The following is a 22,822-nucleotide window of genomic DNA, read 5'->3' on the forward strand; positions in this document are numbered from 1 at the left end:
CATTTTAGTTGAAAATGATGACAAAGTTTTGATGAGTTACTTAAACACACAAAACTACCCTTGTTTTTCATGTCGGCGTCAATGTGATTTCTATATTTTGATTTCTGGGTAACTTGTATGAGTGTAATATTTGTAGTTATGAATAAAAATATACATTTTAGATGTAATTAATTGGCTCATTTTGAAACCTGAGATGTGTAGATTAGATGTGACAGAATCTTAGAAAACAAAGAATGACAGTGTTCAATGTTGAGGTCCTGGAATCTGTTCATATATTCATCTGATCTTCTTTCAGTTTTCGGAGGCAGGTACTATCCCTTAATTTGAATGGCTGCAACTCATTGATGAAGAAACTCCAGCACCTTTTTGCATTTCTGGCTCATACTCAGGTATTTATCCAGTAAAAAAAATAGAAATGAGACTTTCCAAAGCGTTTGACAGTCAACAAGGTTTACTGCATGTTATAAATCTTGCACAGATAGGGTTTTCATCCCCACCCTTTATATTTTCAGGTTACAGGCTATTTTGGAATTCTGGACGAAAAAGAAACAGCCAAGGCAGTTTTTTTTTTTTTTTTTTGGGACTGAGTGTATTTTATACTTTTAAGTTAGGAGTGAGGAACCTCTGGCCCTCTTGCCGTGCACGGCCCTTGATGACTAGTGATGAGCGAATATACTCGTTACTCGGGACTCCCTGAGCATGCTCGGGTGACCTCCAAGTATTTTTTTTTTAGTGCTCGAACTTTTAGTTTTTCTTGCCGCAGCTGAATGAATTACATCTGTTAGCCAGCATAAGTACATGTGGGGATTCCCTAGCAACCAGGCAACCCCCACATGTACTTATGCTGGCTAACAGCTGTAAATCATTCAGCTGCGGCAAGAAAAACTAAATCTCCGAGCACTAAAAAAAATACTCGGAGGACACCCAAGCGTGCTCAGGAAATTTCGAATGAGTATATTCGCTCATCACTATTGATGACGGTTTATCCGGTCCCCGGGCAGATTCCTGGGGATTGTAGTGCTTGGGCCGGCATCTGTATTTTGACGGCTTGCTGGCCAATTCTTTTTTTTTTTTTCTTGCTCTGTGATCATGCATACGCAGTATTCACTACTGAGCGATGAGGCGCATGTAATGAAAGAGTCAGGGTCAGGACATACTTGTGGGCAGATTTAGAGCAATTTGTATGACCCCCAAAGATGGGATAAATATTCAAATGGCCCTTGATGGGGTGTATTCATTTGTGCCAATACAACCTAAATCTGCACTGTTTTGCATATATCACCCCCTTAAGAATGCACTTTCCAGCTTTATGCACCCTTCAGTTTCAATAGGAATGGTCCTATAGTTCATGATGCCCTGTTTGATCTGCACAGTGCAGGGTCTCGGCTGGCATCCTGCCAGCATAGTTGTACTGTGTGGGGAACAGAGCTTCTACTGTGAGGGATGATGTCATGGAAAAGGGGATCTCATACCAGGAAACGGCAGCGCCTGTGTGTTGGTAACTTGGAGGAGCAATGTACTCCAGGATGAAGCTGTATATTTAGGGTTTAGAAAGGAAAGTATTGCTGGAACAGCTATGTAGAGGGGACAGAAAGGAGAGCTATTGTGCAGCATAGGCTCTATGTTGAGGGGACAGAAAGGAGAGATATACTGCAGAATGACTGTATATAAAGTGACAGACCGATATATTGCATGCTGAGCTGCATATAGAGTGGACAGGAAAAAGAGGTGTGCTGCATATAAGGGCTATTAATAATTTAACTATATTTGTTGAATGCTGATGAAACCAGTTATGTAAAAGCAGCGTTTGCAGTTTCACATCACTGTCTGCAACAGGACGCAAACAAAACTCTGCACTGGCGTTACAAGAGCCGGAGGGTTGAACTCTAAAAGAACCAGCTAATAACTATGAAAAAACCACACAGCAGCAATAGTGATATAGATTGCAAAAATAAAATCACTCAGTCACTATTAGCTTGCAAAGTTTAGGTTATAATTTCTTAACCAAGCATTACCAGAGATTTGTCTCTGTGGGCGTGTACGTCGTCTTCTCTATGATGTAAACCAATCGTAAGCAGGCAGCAACACAAGGCGAAAAAAACACTCCCTCCTCAACGTTTATCTCCCCAGAAATCTTAAGGTACCGTCACACTAGACGATATCGCTAGCGATCCGTGACGTTTCTGCGTCCTCGCTAGCGATATCGTCCAGTGTGACAGGCAGCAGCGATCAGGCCCCTGCTGTGCTGTCGCTGGTCGGGGAAGAAAGTCCAGAACTTTATTTCGTCGCTGGACTCCCCGCAGACATCGCTGAATCGGCGTGTGTGACACCGATTCAGCGATGTCTTCACTGGTAACCAGGGTAAACATCGGGTAACTAAGCGCAGGGCCGCGCTTAGTAACCCGATGTTTACCCTGGTTACCATCGTTAAAGTAAAAAAAAAAAAACACTACATACTTACCTACCGCTGTCTGTCCCCGGCGCTTTGCTTCTCTGCTCTGGCTGTGAGCGCCGGGCAGCCGGAAAGCAGAGCGGTGACGTCACCGCTCTGCTTTCCGGCCGCTGTGCTCACACAGACAGTACAGGAGGAGTGCAGAGCACAGCGCTGGAGGACAGACGGCTGTAGGGAAGTATGTAGTGTTTGTTTTTTTTACTTTTAGGATAGTAACCAGGGTAAACATCGGGTTACTAAGCGCGGCCCTGCGCTTAGTTACCCGATGTTTACCCTGGTTACCGGCATCGTTGGTCGCTGGAGAGCGGTCTGTGTGACAGCTCTCCAGCGACCAAACAGCGACGCTGCAGCGATCCGGATCGTTGTCGGTATCGCTGCAGCGTCGCTAAGTGTGACGGTACCTTTACTCCAATCAGAGGCTGTAAAAACACCAAGGAGCTGCTTCAAACTGACATGAAAGCTCTGATCCTAAAGGTTTGTAATGACACACAACTCTGCTGTATCTTTTCACAGTAGCTGCAGAAATCAGTCAGCAGAGGGGGACATGTTCTTTTCTCCCCTGCATGACGCTGCCTCGTATGAGTGGTCAATCTCATGCAGGGGGAGAGGAGCTGAATTCATATGTAGTATGTGCCATATAATCAATATGGCACCTCATACTCTAACGGGCCTTTTATTAAGACTGGTCTGCACAACGCCTGTCCTAATGAATTGGCCCCATATTTCTTTGAATGCAACAATGAAATGGCAAAAAATGCTTTGTCCTTAATTCCTAAGATAGCATGGCCATAAAAGGTTTATTGTTGTTTTAACAATTCTATCACCTGTTTGCCCATAGTAATAGGTTATATATGTCCCAGGGGGTGATATATTATAATAATAATAATAATAATTTTTATTTATATAGCGCCAACATATTCCGCAGCGCTTTACAAATTATAGATATATTCCCATTAAAGAACATTTTTAATAAAATGAATATGAAATTGTTGTAAGTTCTCGAGTTACATTTGTATTATCTTTAACCCCTTAGTGACAGAGCCAATCTGGTACTTAATGACCGAGCCAATTTTTACAATTCTGACCACTGTCCCTTTATGAGGTTATAACTCTGGAACGCTTCAACGGATCCCGCTGATTCTGAGATTGTTTTTTCGTGACATATTGTACTTCATGTTAGTGGTAACATTTCTTCGATATTACTTGCGATTATTTATGAAAAAAACGGAAATATAGCGAAAAATTTTACAATTTTGCAATTTTCAAACATTGTATTTGTATACCCTTAAATCAGAGAGATATGTCGCGAAAAATAGTGAATAAATAACATTTCCCACATGTCTACTTTACATCAGCACAATTTTGGAAAAAAATTTTTTTTTTGTTAGGGAGTTATAAGGGTTAAAAGTTGACCAGCAAATTCTCATTTTTACAACACCATTTTTTTTAGGGACCACATCACATTTGAAGTCATTTTGAGGGGTCTATATGATAGAAAATAATGAAGTGTGACACCATTCTAAAAACTACACCCCTCAAGGTTCTCAAAACCACATTCAAGAAGTTTATTAACCCTTTACGTGCTTCACAGGAACTGAAACAATGTGGAAGGAAAAAATGAACATTTAACTTTTTTTTGCAAACATTTTAATTCAGAACCATTTTTTTTATTTTCACAAGTGTAAAAACAGAAATGTAACCATAAATTTTGTTATGCAATTTCTCCTGAGTACGCCAATACCCCATATGTTGGGGTAAACCACTTTTTGGGTGCACCGCAGAACTTGGAAGTGAAGGAGCGCCGTTTGACTTTTTCAATGCAGAATTGGCTGGAATTGAGATTGGACGCCATGTCACGTTTAGAGGGCCCCTGATGTGCCTAAACAGTGGAAATCCCCCACAAGTGACACCACTTTGGAAACTAGACCCCTTAAGGAACTTATCTAGATGTGTTGTGAGCACTTTGAACCCCCAAGAGCTTCACAGAAGTTTATAACGTAGAGCCGTGAAAATAAAAAATCGCATTTTTTCTACAAAAATGACCTTTTCGCCCACAAATTCTTATTTTCACAAGGGTAACAGGAGAAATTAGACCACAAAAGTTGTTGTGCAATTTCTCCTGAGTACTTCAATACCCCATATGTGGGGGTAAACCACTGTTTGGGTGCACCGCAGAGCTTGGAAGAGAAGGAGTACCGTTTTACTTTTTCAATGTAGAATTGGCTGGAATTGAGATCGGACGCCATGTCGCGTTTGGAAAGCCCCTGATGTGCCTAAACAGTAGAAACCCCCACAAGTGACCCCATTTTGGAAACTAGACCCCCCATGGAACTTATCTAGATGTGTGGTGGGAACTTTGAATGCCCAAGTGCTTCACAGAAGTTTAGAATGTAGAGTCGTGAAAATAAAAAATGTTTTTTTTTTCCACAAAAAAGATTTTTTAACCCCCAAGTTTTTATTTTCACAAGGGTAACAAGAGAAATTGGACCCCAAAAGTTGTCCAATTTGTCCTGAGTATGCTGGTACCCCATATGTGGGGGTAACCCACTGTTTGGGCGCACGGCAGAGCTCAGAAGGGAGGGGGCACCATTTGACTTTTTGAGCGCAAAATTGGCTGTCGTGTTTGGAGACCCCCTGATGTACCTAAACAGTGGAAACCCCCCAATTCTAGCTCCAACCCTAACCCCAACACACCCCTAACCCTAATCCCAACCCGATCCATAATCCTAATCACCAACCCTAACGATAATCACAACCCTTACCCCAAAACAACCCTAATGTCAACCATAACCCTAATCAAAACCCTAAATCGAACACACCCCTAATCCTAATCTCAACCCTAACCTCAAACCTAACCCTAATCCCAATACACCCCTAATCACAACCCTAACCTTAACCCTAATCCCAAGCGTAACCCTAATGCCAACCCTGTTGTGAATTCTGTGGCAGAGCTCCCTCCTGTGGTCACAAGTGGTACTTCGGCTGATTCTCTCTGTGAGCTTCTGTTGGTGGAGGGAAGTGGTACTGCGGCTTCTGAGTTTCCTCCCTCAGGTGATCTGGTGAGGTCGTTAGGTGCTTCTCTACTTAACTCCACCTAATGCTTTGATCCTGGCTTCCTGTCAATGTTCCAGTGTTGGACTTGCTTTTCCCTGGATCATTCCTGTGGCCTGCTGCTCTGCATAGCGAAGTTCTTCTTTGCTATTTGTTTGCTATTTTTTCTGTCCAGCTTGTCTAATTTTTTGCTAGAAGCTCTGGGACGCAAAGGGTGTACCTCCGTGCCGTTAGTTCGGTACGGAGGGTCTTTTTGCCCCCTTTGCGTGGTTTTCTTTAGGGTTTTGTGTAGACCGCAAAGTTACCTTTTCTGTCCTCGCTCTGTTAAGAAAGTCGGGCCTCACTTTGCTGAATCTATTTCATCTCTACGTTTGTCTTTTCATCTTAACTCACAGTCATTATATGTGGGGGGCTGCCTTTTCCTTTGGGGTATTTCTCTGAGGCAAGGTAGGCTTATTTTCTATCTTCAGGCTAGTTAGTTTCTCAGGCTTTGCCGAGTTGCATAGGCAGAGTTAGGCGCAATCCACGGCTGCCTCTAGTGTTGTTTGGAGAGGATTAGGGATTGCGGTCTGCAGAGTTCCCACGTCTCAGAGCTCGTTCTATGATTTTGGGTTATTGTCAGATCACTGTATGTGCTCTGAATTCTATGTCCATTGTAGTACTGAATTGCCTTTCAGAACAGTACAGGAAGCCCAAAAGTACTAATGATTCTCAATAGAGGGAAAAAAGAAGTTCTGAGACCATTTTTTTTTCTTTGCACTGTGTTTTGCCTTTTTTTCCCCCTAGACATTTGGGTGGTTCAGTACACAGGTGTAGCGATGGACATTAGAAGTCTGTCTTCATCTGTGGATCAGCTCTCGGCAAGAGTACAAAAGATTCAAGACACTATTGATCAGAAATCTATGTTAGAACCAAGAATTCCTATTCCTGATTTGTTTTTTGGAGATAGAACTAAGTTTCTGAGTTTCAAAAATAATTGTAAATTATTTCTGGCCTTGAAACCTCGCTCCTCTGGTGATCCAGTTCAACAGGTTTTGATTGTTATTTCTTTTTTGCGCGGCGACCCTCAGGACTGGGCATTTTCTCTTGCGCCAGGAGATCCTGCATTGAGTAATATCGATGCGTTTTTCCTGGCGCTCGGATTGCTGTACGATGAACCTAATTCAGTGGATCAGGCAGAGAAAAATTTGCTGGCTCTTTGTCAGGGTCAGGATGAGATAGAGGTATATTGTCAGAAATTTAGAAAGTGGTCTGTGCTCACTCAATGGAATGAATCTGCGCTGGCAGCTATGTTCAGAAAGGGTCTCTCTGAAGCCCTTAAGGATGTCATGGTGGGATTTCCTATGCCTGCTGGTTTGAATGAGTCTGTCTTTGGCCATTCAGATCGGTCGACGCTTGCGTGAGCGTAAATCTGTGCACCATTTGGCGGTATTACCTGAGCTTAAACCTGAGCCTATGCAGTGCGATAGGACTTTGACCAGAGTTGAACGGCAAGAACACAGACGTCTGAATGGGCTGTGTTTCTACTGTGGTGATTCCACTCATGCTATCTCTGATTGTCCTAAGCGCACTACGCGGTTCGCTAGGTCTGCCACCATTGGTACGGTACAGTCAAAATTTCTTCTGTCTGTTACCTTGATCTGCTCTTTGTCATCGTATTCTGTCATGGCATTTGTGGATTCAGGCGCTGCCCTGAATTTGATGGACTTGGAGTATGCTAAGCGTTGTGGGTTTCTCTTAGAGCCCTTGCAGTGTCCTATTCCATTGAGAGGAATTGATGCCACGCCTTTGGCCAAGAATAAGCCTCAATACTGGACCCAGCTGACCATGTGCATGGCTCCTGCACATCAGGAGGTTATTCGCTTTCTGGTGTTGCATAATCTGCATGATGTGGTCGTGTTGGGGTTGCCATGGCTACAAGCCCATAATCCAGTATTAGATTGGAAATCCATGTCTGTGTCCAGCTGGGGTTGTCAGGGGGTACATGGTGATGTTCCATTTCTGTCAATTTCGTCATCCACCCCTTCTGAGGTTCCAGAGTTCTTGTCTGATTACCGGGATGTATTTGATGAGCCCAAGTCCGATGCCCTACCTCCGCATAGGGATTGTGATTGTGCTATCAATTTGATTCCTGGTAGTAAATTCCCAAAAGGTCGACTGTTTAATTTATCCGTGCCTGAGCACGCCGCTATGCGCAGTTATGTGAAGGAATCCCTGGAGAAGGGGCATATTCGCCCGTCATCGTCACCATTAGGAGCAGGGTTCTTTTTTGTAGCCAAGAAGGATGGTTCGCTGAGACCTTGTATAGATTACCGCCTTCTAAATAAGATCACGGTTAAATTTCAGTACCCCTTGCCATTATCTGATTTGTTTGCTCGGATTAAGGGGGCTAGTTGGTTCACCAAGATAGATCTTCATAGTGCGTATAATCTGGTGCGAATCAGGCGAGGAGATGAATGGAAAACTGCATTTAATACGCCCGAGGGTCATTTTGAGTATCTAGTGATGCCATTCGGACTTGCCAATGCTCCATCAGTGTTTCAGTCTTTTATGCATGACATCTTCCGAGAGTACCTGGATAAATTCCTGATTGTGTACTTGGATGACATTTTGATCTTCTCGGATGATTGGGAGTCTCATGTGAAGCAGGTCAGAACAGTTTTTCAGGTCCTGCATGCTAATTCTTTGTTTGTGAAGGGATCAAAGTGTCTCTTTGGTGTGCAGAAGGTTTCATTTTTGGGGTTCATCTTTTCCCCTTCTACTATCGAGATGGATCCTGTTAAGGTCTAAGCCATCCATGATTGGACTCAGCCGGCATCTCTGAAAAGTCTTCAAAAGTTCCTGGGCTTTGCTAATTTTTATTGTCGCTTCATCTGCAATTTTTCTAGTATTGCCAAACCATTGACCGATTTGACCAAGAAGGGTGCTGATTTGGTCAATTGGTCTTCTGCTGCTGTGGAAGCTTTTCAAGAGTTGAAGCGTCGTTTTTCTTCTGCCCCTGTGTTGTGTCAACCAGATGTTTCTCTTCCGTTCCAGGTCGAGGTTGATGCTTCTGAGATTGGAGCAGGGGCTGTTTTGTCGCAGAGAGGTTCTGATTGCTCAGTGATGAAACCATGCGCTTTTTTTTCCAGGAAGTTTTCGCCTGCTGAGCGAAATTATGATGTGGGCAACCGAGAGTTGCTGGCCATGAAGTGGGCATTCGAGGAGTGGCGTCATTGGCTTGAAGGAGCTAAGCATCGCGTGGTGGTATTGACTGATCATAAGAACTTGACTTATCTTGAGTCTGCTAAGCGGTTGAATCCTAGACAGGCTCGTTGGTCGCTGTTTTTTGCCCGTTTTGACTTTGTGATTTCGTACCTTCCGGGCTCTAAAAATGTGAAGGCGGATGCTCTGTCTAGGAGTTTTGTGCCCGACTCTCCGGGTTTGTCTGAGCCGGCGGGTATCCTCAAGGAAGGAGTAATTGTGTCTGCCATCTCCCCTGATTTGCGGCGTGTGCTGCAAAAATTTCAGGCTAATAAACCTGATCGTTGTCCAGCGGAGAGACTGTTTGTCCCTGATAAGTGGACCAATAAAGTTGTCTCTGAGGTTCATTGTTCGGTGTTGGCTGGTCATCCTAGATTCTTTGGTACCAGAGAGTTAGTGGCTAGATCCTTTTGGTGGCCGTCTCTGTCGCGGGATGTGCGTACTTTTGTGCAGTCCTGTGGGATTTGTGCTCGGGCTAAGCCCTGCTGTTCTCGTGCCAGTGGGTTGCTTTTGCCCTTGCCGGTCCCGAAGAGGCCTTGGACACATATCTCTATGGATTTTATTTCTGATCTTCCCGTTTCTCAAAAGATGTCAGTCATTTGGGTGGTCTGTGATCGCTTTTCTAAGATGGTCCATTTGGTACCCTTGTCTAAATTGCCTTCCTCCTCTGATTTGGTGCCATTGTTCTTCCAGCATGTGGTTCGTTTACATGGCATTCCAGAGAATATCGTTTCTGACAGAGGTTCCCAGTTTGTTTCAAGGTTTTGGCGAGCCTTTTGTGGTAGGATGGGCATTGACTTGTCTTTTTCCTCGGCTTTCCATCCTCAGACTAATGGCCAGACCGAACGAACCAATCAGACCTTGGAAACATATCTGAGATGCTTTGTTTCTGCCGATCAGGATGACTGGGTGTCCTTTTTGCCTTTGGCTGAGTTCGCCCTTAATAATCGGGCCAGCTCGGCTACCTTGGTTTCGCCATTTTTCTGCAATTCTGGGTTCCATCCTCGTTTCTCTTCAGGACAGGTTGAGTCTTCAGACTGTCCTGGTGTGGATACTGTGGTGGACAGGTTGCGGCAGATTTGGACTCATGTAGTGGACAATTTGACCTTGTCCCAGGAGAAGGCTCAACGTTTCGCTAATCGCAGACGCCGTGTGGGTCCCCGACTTCGTGTTGGGGATCTGGTTTGGTTATCTTCTCGTCATATTCCTATGAAGGTTTCCTCTCCTAAGTTTAAACCTCGTTTCATTGGTCCGTATAGGATTTCTGAGGTTCTTAATCCTGTGTTTTTTCGTCTGACCCTTCCAGATTCTTTTTCCATACATAACGTATTCCATAGATCATTGTTGCGGAGATACGTGGCACCTATGGTTCCATCTGTTGATCCTCCTGCCCCGGTTTTGGTGGAGGGGGAATTGGAGTATATTGTGGAGAAGATTTTGGATTCTCGTGTTTCTAGACGGAAACTCCAGTATCTGGTTAAATGGAAGGGTTATGCTCAGGAAGATAATTCCTGGGTTTTTGCCTCTGATGTCCATGCTCCCGATCTTGTTCGTGGCTTTCATGTGGCTCATCCTGGTCGGCCTGGGGGCTCTGGTGAGGGTTCGGTGACCCCTCCTCAAGGGGGGGGTACTGTTGTGAATTCTGTGGCAGAGCTCCTTCCTGTGGTCACAAGTGGTACTTCGGCTGATTCTCTCTGTGAGCTTCTGTTGGTGGAGGGAAGTGGTACTGCGGCTTCTGAGTTTCCTCCCTCAGGTGATCTGGTGAGGTCGTTAGGTACTGCTCTACTTAACTCCACCTAATGCTTTGATCCTGGCTTCCTGTCAATGTTCCAGTGTTGGACTTGCTTTTCCCTGGATCATTCCTGTGGCCTGCTGCTCTGCATAGCTAAGTTCTTCTTTGCTATTTGTTTGCTATTTTTTCTGTCCAGCTTGTCTAATTTTTTGCTGGAAGCTCTGGGACGCAAAGGGTGTACCTCCGTGCCGTTAGTTCGGTACGGAGGGTCTTTTTGCCCCCTTTGCGTGGTTTTCTTTAGGGTTTTGTGTAGACCGCAAAGTTACCTTTTCTGTCCTCGCTCTGTTAAGAAAGTCGGGCCTCACTTTGCTGAATCTATTTCATCTCTACGTTTGTCTTTTCATCTTACTCACAGTCATTATATGTGGGGGGCTGCCTTTTCCTTTGGGGTATTTCTCTGAGGCAAGGTAGGCTTATTTTCTATCTTCAGGCTAGTTAATTTCTCGGGCTGTGCCGCAATCCACGGCTGCCTCTAGTGTTGTTTGGAGAGGATTAGGGATTGCGGTCTGCAGAGTTCCCACGTCTCAGAGCTCGTTCTATGATTTTGGGTTATTGTCAGATCACTGTATGTGCTCTGACCGCTATGTCCATTGTGGTACTGAATTGCCTTTCATAACACAACCCTAACCCTAATACCAACCCTAATCCAAACCCTAACCATAATCCCAACTCTAACCCTAACTTTAGATGCATGTAAAGAAGCTGCTTAATAGCACTGAATAGCCAGGCCTTTCCCCGGGAAGGAACAACCATGGGAAGGGCAGCATCCTATGAAGGAAAGCCACCTATGCCAAGCATGGTATCCATCCACAGACAGCTGTTTCGGGGAGAAACACGTGATGGTGTCTCCGCAGCTTCTTTACATGCATCTGCATATTTCCCATAAGGGATGGGGGCAGTGTTCTGGAATCACTGCGTTGAGAAACACGTGATGGTGTCTCCGCGGTGTTGGATGTTTTGGTCTCCCCGAGGCCAATCATCTGTGCCTTTATAGCCTTTTTACTAGGCACTGCTCCTAATAGCCAGATTCCTACTCCACACTGATGAGGGGCAAAAACCCCGAAACAGCTGTCTGTGGATGGATACCATGCTTGGCATAGGTGGCTTTCCTTCATAGGATGCTGCCCTTCCCGTGGTTGTTCCTTCCCGGGGAAAGGCCTGGCTATTCACTGCTTGCGTCGAGAAACACGTGATGGTGTCTCCGCAGCTTCTTTACATGCATCTGCATATTTCCCATAAGGGATGGGGGCAGTGTTCTGGAATCACTGCGTTGAGAAACACGTGATGGTGTCTCCGCGGTGTTGGATGTTTTGGTCTCCCCGAGGCCAATCTGTGCCTTTTATAACCCTAACTTTAGCCCCAACCCTAGCCCTAACTTTAGCCCCAACCCTAACCCTAGCCCTAAGGCTACTTTCACACTTGCGTCGTTTGGTATCCGTCGCAGTCGGTCGTTTTGGACAAAAAACGGGTCCTGAAAATGTGCCCGCAGGATGCGTTTTTTGCCTATAGACTTCTATTGCCGACGGATCACGACGAATGGCCACACGTCGCGTCCGTCGTGCACTAGATCAGTTGTGTTTTGGCGGACCGTCGGTACAAAAAACATTCAATGTAACTTTTTTTTTGTACGTCGCGTCCACAATTTCTGACCGCGCATGTGTGGCTGTAACTCCGCCCCCTCCTCCCCAAGACATAGATTGGGCAGCGGATGCGTTGAAAAACTACATCTGCTGCCCACGTTGTGCACAATTTTCACAACGTGCGTCGGTATGTCGGGCCGACGCATTGCGACGGCCCCGTACCGACGTAAGTGTGAAAGAAGCCTAACCCTAAATTTAGCCCCAACCCTAACCCTAAATTTAGCCCCAACCCTAACCATAGCCCTAACCCTAATTTTAGCCCCAACTGCTTTCTCCTGCCGGCCCGACAGATGGCGGGCGCACTGCGCATGCGCCCGCCATTTTCCTTCCCCATGAAGACGCCGGCGGGCAGGAGAGGACGCAGGAGCACCCAGGGACACCGGTAAGTATGATGGGGTCCCCGAATCCCCCTATTTCTCTGTCCTCTGATGTGCAATCACATCAGAGGACAGAGAAGTACACATTGCTTTTTTTTTTTTTTGCGGTTGCCGGTAAACAGTTAATTACCGGCGATCGCAAAACAGGGGTCGGTAAAACCGACCCCGATCATGTTCTTTGGGGTCTCGGCTACCCCCGGCAGCCGAGACCCCAAAGATTCTCCCGGTGCCGGCCGGCGGGCGCACTACGCATGCGCCCGCCATTTTTTTGCCGGAAAAAGATGGCGGAGCCAAGAGGAGCACCAGGGGAGACAGGTGAGTATCGGGGGGCTATCTGGGACCCCTTTTCTCTGTCCTCTGATGTGCGATCACATCGGAGGACAGAGAAATTAAAAGGGAAATTGCATTTTGTTTTGTTTTTTGCGATCGCCGGTAAACGGTTAATTACCGGCGATTGCAAAAGTGGGGTCGGTAAAAAACCCCCCCCGAATCATGTTCTCTAGGGTCTCGGCTACCCCCAGCAGCCGAGACCCCGGAGAAAATCGGACTCTGGGGGCCGCTATTTACTTTTTCCACAGCGCCGTTAATTAACGGCGCTGTGGTTTAAGTACCCTTAACTGCCGCCGTTAAAAGGCGTATCGGCGGTCGTTAAGGGGTTAATAATGGATACACAAACTTAAACGAAAACATAGTTAAAGGTGATAAATATTATTATAGATTTATTGGTTGATTTAGATGATTTAGAGATTTTTATCATTTTGTTTACACAGCATATCTACAGTAAATCTATAATGTAGAACTTATTTTTTTTTATTTTATTTTTTTTTTTAAAAGACGGCAGTAGCTTTGCAGAAGGAGACAGGGCTGCATATGGCCCAACATATTTACTATAATTTGCACCAGAATTTACTTTTCATTATTAGGAACACACAGCCACCAGATATCTTATGAGGCGTGTATCTGTAAACATATTGTATCTGGTACATTTACTTTTACTTACTGATGAGCAAATCTGCCAAAATTTGAATTTGTACGTTTTCTCAAATTTGGTGCAGAAATTTGATTCACATTGAATTAATTTAACACAAGTCACAAGTTTCTCCAGACCCCAGAGCATAATAAAATATATGCTGGAAAGACAAATGATACTCTCCTAACCCTCACCTGACTCTTCATCTTCTTCATCCTGTATGCTCTCCACTTGGTCAACGTTAGTAATTTCCATTGCCTATGGCGTATTACTATGACGTGACAATACACTATGATGATGCATATAATGCATTGTGAAACATCATTATATTGTGGGTTAATCACCCTAGAAGATGCCGGAGATTGTCCTGTGTAAGCCCGCAAGGTCAGGGTCCTCTGCCCTCTGTACCAGTCTGTCATTGTTAGTTTGCTTACTGTAAGTGATATCTGTAATTTGTATGTAACCCTGTCTCATGTACAGCACCATGGAATTAATGGTGCTATATAAATAAATAATAATAATGAATAATAATATTGTTGCTTGAAGTTCTTGTTTGTTTGTTTTTGTTTTTTTTTTTCATAGAGAGAAGCATATGCACCCCAGGTTTTCTTCGAGGCATCTAGACCACCTTGGTTCACACCACGATCTCAGCAAGATTGTTCTGAGTATCTCCGATTTCTCTTAGACAGGTATAGAAGAATTGTATTAATTGACTCATTTTTCTTGCCCTGAATCTAAATAACCCATTTCCTTGTTAAAAAGTAATTAAAGCAGATCCTACATTGTCATAGAATGGGCCTCACAAACTGATTTTGCTCAAGTATGTACTTTACAAGAAGTTGTAGTAGTAATAGGAGGCCCCTTAGCCAATTACAGGTGTCAGCTGACAGTGTCTTCAGGCTGTGGGAGATAAGCAGCCTCAAGAATTTACAAGAATTTAAATCCATCCATATTTTTTTTTTATAATTAATATATATTGGACAATTTCTATAAAAGTTGTTTTATTAATATTTAAGAAAGAGAGGAGGCGAAGTAAGTCTTTTTTTCTCTTATGTATGGTAAAGTAAAACCCCTGATAATGGTAACAATTGATTAAGAAAAATAGCCACTTACGTCCATCAGGGTGGTGTACTTTGCAGATCATAGAGTGTGGAGATTATTTTGGTGGATCTAATTGATCACTTAACCATCTAATTTTTATTTGTCTTTCCATGTTGTTAATAAATTATAATTTGTCTATGTTAGATTACATGAAGAGGAGAAAACCCTCAAAGCTTTGTCCTCCAGGAGTCCAGATACTATGATCACTGATGGTAATGTGCAGCCATGCTCCCCTTCAGCGGCAGATGTCATTCCCAATCTACAGAACACAAGCTGGAGAAGTGATGATAAGACCCTGATAGAAAGTATGTTTGGAGGAAAGCTCCAAACTAACATTTGCTGCCTGAACTGCAGGAGTACTTCACAGAAAATAGAAGCCTTCTCAGACCTTTCTTTAGCATTTTGTCCTTCAGCAGCTGATAAACCTGCACAGAACATGATCTGCTTACCTGTAAAAAAAGATGATGATTGTATAGAAATTGATGTTGTACCGGAAACTGAATTGAAAACTGAGACTCTTCCATCTTCTGAATGTGACAATGACTCCACCAAGCCGAAATCTGCAGGGAGTGACGTTCAGGCCAATAGTTCTTGTGCAATAAACACCCCTACATGTGAAAGTATAGTAGAGTGTGCTATTGACTCTTGTAGAAACAGTGGACGAGATAAACCATTGTCTGTAACAGACTTGTTAAATTATTTCTTAGCTCCTGAGATCCTTGATGGAGAAAATCGTTATCATTGCGAAAAGTGTTCTTCCCTCCAGAATGCTGAAAAGACTATGCAAATCCTGGAAGAGCCAGAATACCTCATATTAACTTTATTAAGATTTTCATATGATCCAAAATGTCATGTGAGGCGTAAAATTCTGGATAATGTGTCCATTCCACTGGTACTTGAGCTGCCAGTAGAGAGAACTACCTCAGTGGCTTCTCCTGGGGATTGGAATAGAGATGTTGACATTCCTGATGTTGGAGAAAATTTGGCCAAGAAGCTAAAACCATCTGGTACTGAAGATATGAGCTGCACACAACTTATACCTTACGTTTTAAGTTCCATTGTCGTCCATTCTGGCACCTCTTCAGAAAGTGGTCATTATTACTCATACGCTAGGAATATCTCCAATTCAACAAGATGTATCCAACCAGAGAAATCCATTTCTCATCAAAGTCAGATAGTAGGCAAGGAGACTTGCAATGTGGTTGTTGGAAATGACAAACCGTGCAATGATCTGTCAAAAGAATGGTTTCTGTTTAATGACAGCAGGGTGACTTTTACATCTTTTGAGTCCGTTTTAAATATTACAAGTCGATTTCCAAAGGATACTGCCTATGTGCTGATCTATAAAAAACACAGCTCTGGTGATCTAGAGAATGTTCAGTCTAGTTCTGCTCATGGACTATGGGTCAATGGAGAGCCCCCACTTCAGAAGGAGCTCATGGATGCTATTACAAAGGATAACAAACTCTATTTACAGGTATGGGCTAACAACTATGCTGTGGATTTTATTAACTGATAAACTACATTAATCTGTTAATGACTACCCACTGTCTTTTGTCACCTGGTGATGCAGATCCCAAGTCTGCATTGATGCTCCTACTCCTGCAACTAGGGCTATGTAATGTGTAGAAGCATTTGCAAAATATTTTTTGAAAGAAAAAGGGTGAAGTGTATTAACCCTTTTCTGACATCCAACATACTATCCTGTCTATGTGGGCTGGGCCCATCTTACCATGGATGGGATGGTACGTCATAGCCGATCGGTTGCGCATACGGGTGGTGTGCAGACCGCTCCCGGCACTTTAACCCCCGGAACGCTGTGATCAAACATGATCGCAGTGTTTTGGAGTCGGCACAGAGGCTGACAGACTCCGCTGCCATGGAGACCCGATGTCATGATGACATCCAGGTCTCCAGAGCTGAGAGACTTCCTGTCATGCACAGTGCATGTCAGGAAGTCTCTAAGGTCAGTGCACAGAAGCTGCAGCTCTGACCGCTTCTATGGGGGTTCAAAGTTCTCACCACACATCTAAATAAGTTCCTTGGGGGTCTAGTTTCCAAAATGGTGTTTTTTGTGGGGGGTTTCCACTGTTTAGGCACATCAGGAGCTCACCAAACGCGACATGGCATCCGATCTCAATTCCAGCCAATTTTGCGTTGAAAAAGTCAAACGGTGCTCCTTCCCTTCTGATCTCTGCCATGCGCCCAAACAGGGGTTTACCCCTACATATGGGGTATCAGCATACTCAGGACAAATTGTACAACAACTTTTGGTGTCCAATTTCTCCTGTTGTCCTTGGAAAAATAACAAAAATTTGATTCTGAAGTAATTTTTTTGTGAAAAAAAAAAATAAAATGTTCATTTAAAAAAAATTCCTTAAATTCCTGTGAAGCACCAAAAGGGTTAATAAACTGTACCTTGAGGTGTGCAGTTTTTAGAATGGTGTCACTTTTGGGTATTTTATAGCATATAGACCCCTCAAAGTGACTTCAAATGTGATGTGGTCCCTAAAAAAAAAAAGAATGGTATAAAAATGGGAAATCGCTGGTCAACTTTTAACCCTTATAACTCCCTAACAAATTTTTGGTTACAAAATTGTGCTGATGTAAAGTAGACATGTGGGAAATATTACTTATTAAGGATATTGTATGACATATCTGTGTGATTTAAGGGCATGAAAATTCAAAGTTGGAAAATTGCGAAATTTTCAAAACTTTGGCCAAATTTCCATTTTTTTCACCAACACAAGTCATATCAAAGAAATTTTACCACTGTCATGAAGTACAATATGTCACGCAAAAACATGGGCAGAATCAAAAGGATCCGTTGAAGCGTTCCAGAGTTATAACCTCATAAAGGGACAGTGGTCAGAATTTTAAAAATTGGCCTGGTCATTAACATGCAAACCACCCTTGGGGGGTAAAGGAGTTAAAAAAAAAAAAAATCTGTATATAGCACAAAAATAGAATATTGTCCATATGCTGAGCTGCTTGACAGATAGTTGACACCTTCACGATGTGGCCAATTTGCGTTTTCATTTTTTCCTCCTCTTCCCAGAGCCGTAACTTTTGTATTTTTCTGTCTGCATGGACATATGAGAGCTTATTTTTTGTGGGCCTTTTGAATGGGCCATCCTTCTGTCAAAATCACATCTCACCACTTGCACGCTTGACTCGCTCCCGTCCCACCTCATCCCAAACCTCGCAAAAGTCTTCATCCCAACCCTAACACAACTCTTCAACCTTTCACTTACAAACGGTGTCTTCCCCTCATCCTTCAAACAAGCATCAATCACACCTATCCTCAAAAAACCCTCCCTCGACCATCCTCTGTGTCCAGCTATCGCCCGATATCCCTTCTCCCTTATGCCTCAAAACTACTGGAACAGCATGTCCATCTTGAACTGTCCTCCCACCTCTCCTGCTCACTCTTTGACTGGTCACAATCTGGCTTCCGACCACATCACTCAATTGAAACTGCTCTAACTAAAGTGACCAATGACCTACTAACCGCCAAGAGCAAGCGACACTACTGTCCTCCTCCTGGACCTGTCTTCTGCCTTCGACATTGTGGACCACTCCCTCCTGTTACAGATTCTCTCATCTCTTGGCATCACAGACTTGGCCCTATCCTTGATCTCATCATATCTAACAGACCGGACATTAGTGTCTCCCTCTCCCACACCATCTCCTCACCTCGCCCCCTGTCTGTCGGTATTCCCCAAGGCTCAGTTGTAGGACCCCTACTCTTCTCCATCAACACCTTCAGCCTGGGACAGCTCATAGAATCTCACTGTTTACAATATCATTTCTACACAGATCCTTACTGACCAAAATCCCACAATGTCTGTCTGCTATTTCATCCTTTTCTGCTCGTTTTCTAAAACTGAATATGGACAAAGCATAATTCATCATCTTTCCCTCACCTCACTCTACCCCTCCACCCGACCTATCCATCAATGCAAATGGCTGCTCACTTTCCCCGGTCCCGCACGCTCGGTGCCTCAGGGTGATCCTTGAGTCTACCCTCTCTTTCAAGCCACATATCCAAGCCGTTGCCTCCTCTTGCCGATTCCAACGCAAAAACATTTCCCGGATCCATGCGTTCCTTGACCATGAAACCACAAAAACACTAGTACATGCCCTTATCATCTCCCGCCTCGACTACTGCAACCTCCTACTCTCTGGCCGCCCCTCTAGCACTCTGGCACCACTCCAATCCATCCTAAACTCTGCTGCCCGACTAATCCACCAGTCTCCCCGTTACTCCCCAGCCTCTCCTCTCTGCTAGGCCCTTCACTGGCTTCCTATTGCCCAGAGGCTACAGTTCAAAACACTAACAATGACATACAAAGCCATTCACAACCTGACTCCTCCATACATCTGTGACATGGTCTCCCGTTACCTACCTACACGCAACCTTCGATCGTCTCATGATGTCCTTCTCTACTCCTCTCTCGTCTCTTCCTCCCACAACCTCATCCAAGACTTCTCCCGTGCTTCCCCTATACTCTGGAACTCTCTACTCCAACACATTATGCTCTCGCCTACCACGGAAACCTTCAAGAGGAACCTGAACACCCATCTCCTCTGACAAGCCTACAACCTGCAGTGATCGCCAGTCTACTGAACCACGGCATGACCAGCTCTACCCTCTCTGTGTATCCTCACCCATCCCCTGTAGACTGTGAACCCTCACGGGCAAGGTCCTCTCTCCTCCTGTACTTGTGTGTGCCTTGTTTTACTCATGTTTATTGTACTTGTCTATATTTGCCCCGTTCACATGTAAAGCGCCATGGAATAAATGGCACTATAAAAATGTATAATAATAATAATGACACCATTCATTTTACCACATAGTGTGCTGAAAAGTGGAGAAATTGTGAAAAAAAAAAAAAAAGCACAATTCTGACATTGATTTTCAGAAATGGTTTTATGGCATGCATTGTGTGGTAAAAATGACTTCGTAATATATGATTCTCCTCATCTGTACGATAACGGCAAAATAAACTCAAGGTTTTTTTATTTTAGTGGTGAAAAAAGTTTAAAAAAAATTGGGCTGTGTCTCCATTTTCTGAGACCTGTAATGTTTTCATTTTTCAGTTGATGGAGCTTGTGTGATGGCTTATTTTATGTGGAGCGAGAAAATGGTTTAATTGATACCATTTATGGATAGATATGATGTTTTATCGCTTGTTACAACATTTTTTGTAGTATTGTAGCAATGATCATAACATAATTTTGACATTCTTTAATTTTTTACTGATCGGTTAATGTAGCAAGTATTTGAGAATTTTATTAAAAAAAGAAATTATTAGTAATCTATTAAACTCATACAGACAAAGAGACAATGAGTGGATGTGAAAATTACTATGTACTGTCCCCTATGTTTACCGATTGGGTTAATTATTTTTATATTTTGGTAGATCAGACTTTTCTGAATGCGGTGATACCACAGGGTTTTTTTTTTGTTTTTTTTAATCATCATTATTTTTAATGTTGATAAAGGGTGGTGATTTTAACTCTTATGTTGTCTTGATCAGCTCCATAATGACAAGATTGTAGTTCTTCACCAGACCTGCGACTGTCATTACAACCCATCGGCGACCCACGATCATGTCACGAGCACATAGAATGACAAGCCCCCATGTCAGTGTGTCATTGATTCCATTTTCAGAATTGGACACTGGCATATAGCATGTTAACAATCAAGGGCAGTGCTTCCAGCCACCTGTTATTGTTGGATGCAGGTCCTAGCTGAAACACGGCCATTACCTGATTTTTTTTTTTTTTTTTTATGGAGCAAGATCACCCTGTTGGCCCACTCCATACTTCCGCTTACGACTTGTGCCTTACATGTACGGCGAATGTTGGGTAGAGGCTATTATATATAAGGACAAGAATTACCGTAATGATATGCTGCAAAAATTCATGTGGACCAATTGGTTTTACTAAGTAGTATATATACCGTATTTTTCCGACCAGAAGACGCACTTTTTTTCCTCCAATTTGGGAGGAAAGTGTGGGTGCGTCGGAATATAGCATGTGGGGAGGGGCAGCAGCAGTGGGATTGCACTGTGATCCCACTTCAGGAGGCAGAAAAATGTCCCCACTGCCGGGAATCCAGTGCTGGGGAAACCACGTGGTCCCCATGATTAAAGTGCAGTGAATATTCATTAGCCGCTTCCCCGCCCACCTGTCAGCTGAGCAATGAATGAATAGTCCTTCACTTAAACAGGGACACACATGGTTTCCCCAGCGCCAGATTCCTGTAGCAGCTGGGGAGATCTGTGTGTCCGTTTGAGGAGGGGGCAGCAGCAGAGTGGCAGAGGAGAGAAGATCGCCGCATGCCTGGCTGTGCTGGATGATGAGGCATAAGGACCTCTGTGATGTCATGAAGAGGGCGGGCTGGAGCATCACATGATGGCACAGAGCCCTACCTCTTCTGATGTCATCACAGGTCCTTCAGACTCCCCACTGGAATCTGCAAGCTTCCTCTTATGACCTGTGCTGTGGAAAGGCAGGGAGGACTCTGTGTGTGCAGTTATGGGATACTCCAGCTTTTCACCTCACCACAGTGGCTGGCACAATTAAAAGGTTAGTCTTTGCAACACACAATAAAGCACTCTGCCACTCCTGTGGTGAACTATAACTCCCAGCATGCCATAGGATCTTCAGGACATGCTGGGAGTTATAGTTCTCCCAATGGGATCTTAAAGCAGCACTCCAGTGTTATTTTTCAGTTCTGGAGTGGTGCTTTAAATATAAGCCCTGTGCCCCCATTCTTATACTCACCCTCCAGCGCCTTCATATAGTACTTTACAGACACCACACTGGTCCTGCAGCACCATCTTCTACCCACAGCTTCCAACATACTATTATATATAATAACACCACATATAATAGTATGGTATTTTACCAGAATTTTTTTTTTTTTTTGGCTTAAAATATTATTTTTTCCCTATTTTCCACCTCTAAAACCTGGGTGCGTCTTATAGTCCGAAAAATGCGGTAAATGTGTATGTTTTCTTTCAAGTAACAAGAATGTATTTTTTTACCTTCTTTAGGAGCAAGAACTGAATGCACGCACACGAGCCCTACAAGCAGCATCTGCTTCCTGCTCTTTTCGACCTAATGGTTTTGATGACAATGACCCACCTGGGAGCTGCGGTCCCACCGGCGGCGGTGGAGAAGGAGGGTTCAGCACCATTGGCAGACTTGTCTTTTGAATAAGACTAAATGTCAATATATTGTCCAGTATGCACTGATGACAAAACCACACTGGCCGATGAGACTGTGTAACTCAATTTCTGACTGTGACATATCGCATTTCACTGAACATAAACCAATCCATTTAATTGACGGGCAGCTTCTATATTTACAAGATTTATGTAAACTTGAATGGATATGCATCAGTGTGTTCCTCCTTAAAAAAAAATGCTGCCTATATATATACAGTTCTTCTATAAATACAATTATAAGAGTGTAGCGATCTGTGAAACCGGTACTTTTTTGTTCTTTTTCACTACATTGTTTTGTTACATTTTCCTGAAATAGTGAAAGCTTTATGGTGCATCCTATGCCGAAAGCAATAATGGTTTGCATTCTGATCCAGTTCAGGGTATTTTCCACTAAAATATAAAGCACCAGAAAGAATATGTGTATAGATCCATGAAGTCACTTTTTATGAAAATGCATGGTCTTCTACAAACTTTAAAAACTTTTTTTCTTTTTAAACTAGAAAACAAAATGCTAACTTTATAGTATTTCTAAATTGTTTTCAGAATTTTTTAAAATTCTATTTCAGGGAGTACATCTGCTGTGTTAAATGAGGGAAAGTTCTGTATGTGCCTTGCAGTACTGTAAATCAAAATGAGATTCCTCTGGATTGTCTCGTGTGATAAGTATTCAATATTGTTAATATGAAGAATTGCGGCTTAAAGTTACTTTATTGCTGAAGTAAAACAGTGGTTCCATAAATGTTCTTATGGTCTTGCTGTTATTTCTAACAAAAAAATAATAATTCAAAATGTGTACATAAGTATATATGTGAGTGTGTATCCGTGTGCATGCATCTGTGTATAGTGCATTTGTTCTTTCGAGTTCTGGATTGGTGGTGTTCCGACGGGTTGGGCCCCCAGCTTTTGGAAAGTCATCCCGATCATATGGATAGGGATAACTTCCAAAGTTGGTACA

General features: G+C 43.5%; 1 protein-coding gene across 1 annotated transcript in view; it reads left to right on the forward strand.

The window, feature by feature from the left end:
* The window catches only part of USP38 (ubiquitin specific peptidase 38), an 85,916-nt gene extending 63,310 nt beyond the window's left edge, over positions 1–22,606 (forward strand). The window contains exons 8-11 of the mRNA XM_069744004.1: positions 296–389; positions 14,108–14,214; positions 14,771–16,103; positions 21,694–22,606. Of these exons, the coding sequence (XP_069600105.1) occupies positions 296–389; positions 14,108–14,214; positions 14,771–16,103; positions 21,694–21,855 (1,696 nt within the window). The 3' untranslated portion in view covers positions 21,856–22,606. The remainder of the gene's footprint in view (positions 1–295; positions 390–14,107; positions 14,215–14,770; positions 16,104–21,693) is intronic.
* The last annotated feature ends 216 nt before the right edge of the window (positions 22,607–22,822 follow it).

The sequence above is a fragment of the Ranitomeya imitator genome, chromosome 1, assembly GCF_032444005.1.
Source record: "Ranitomeya imitator isolate aRanImi1 chromosome 1, aRanImi1.pri, whole genome shotgun sequence".
Lineage (NCBI taxonomy): Eukaryota > Metazoa > Chordata > Amphibia > Anura > Dendrobatidae > Ranitomeya > Ranitomeya imitator.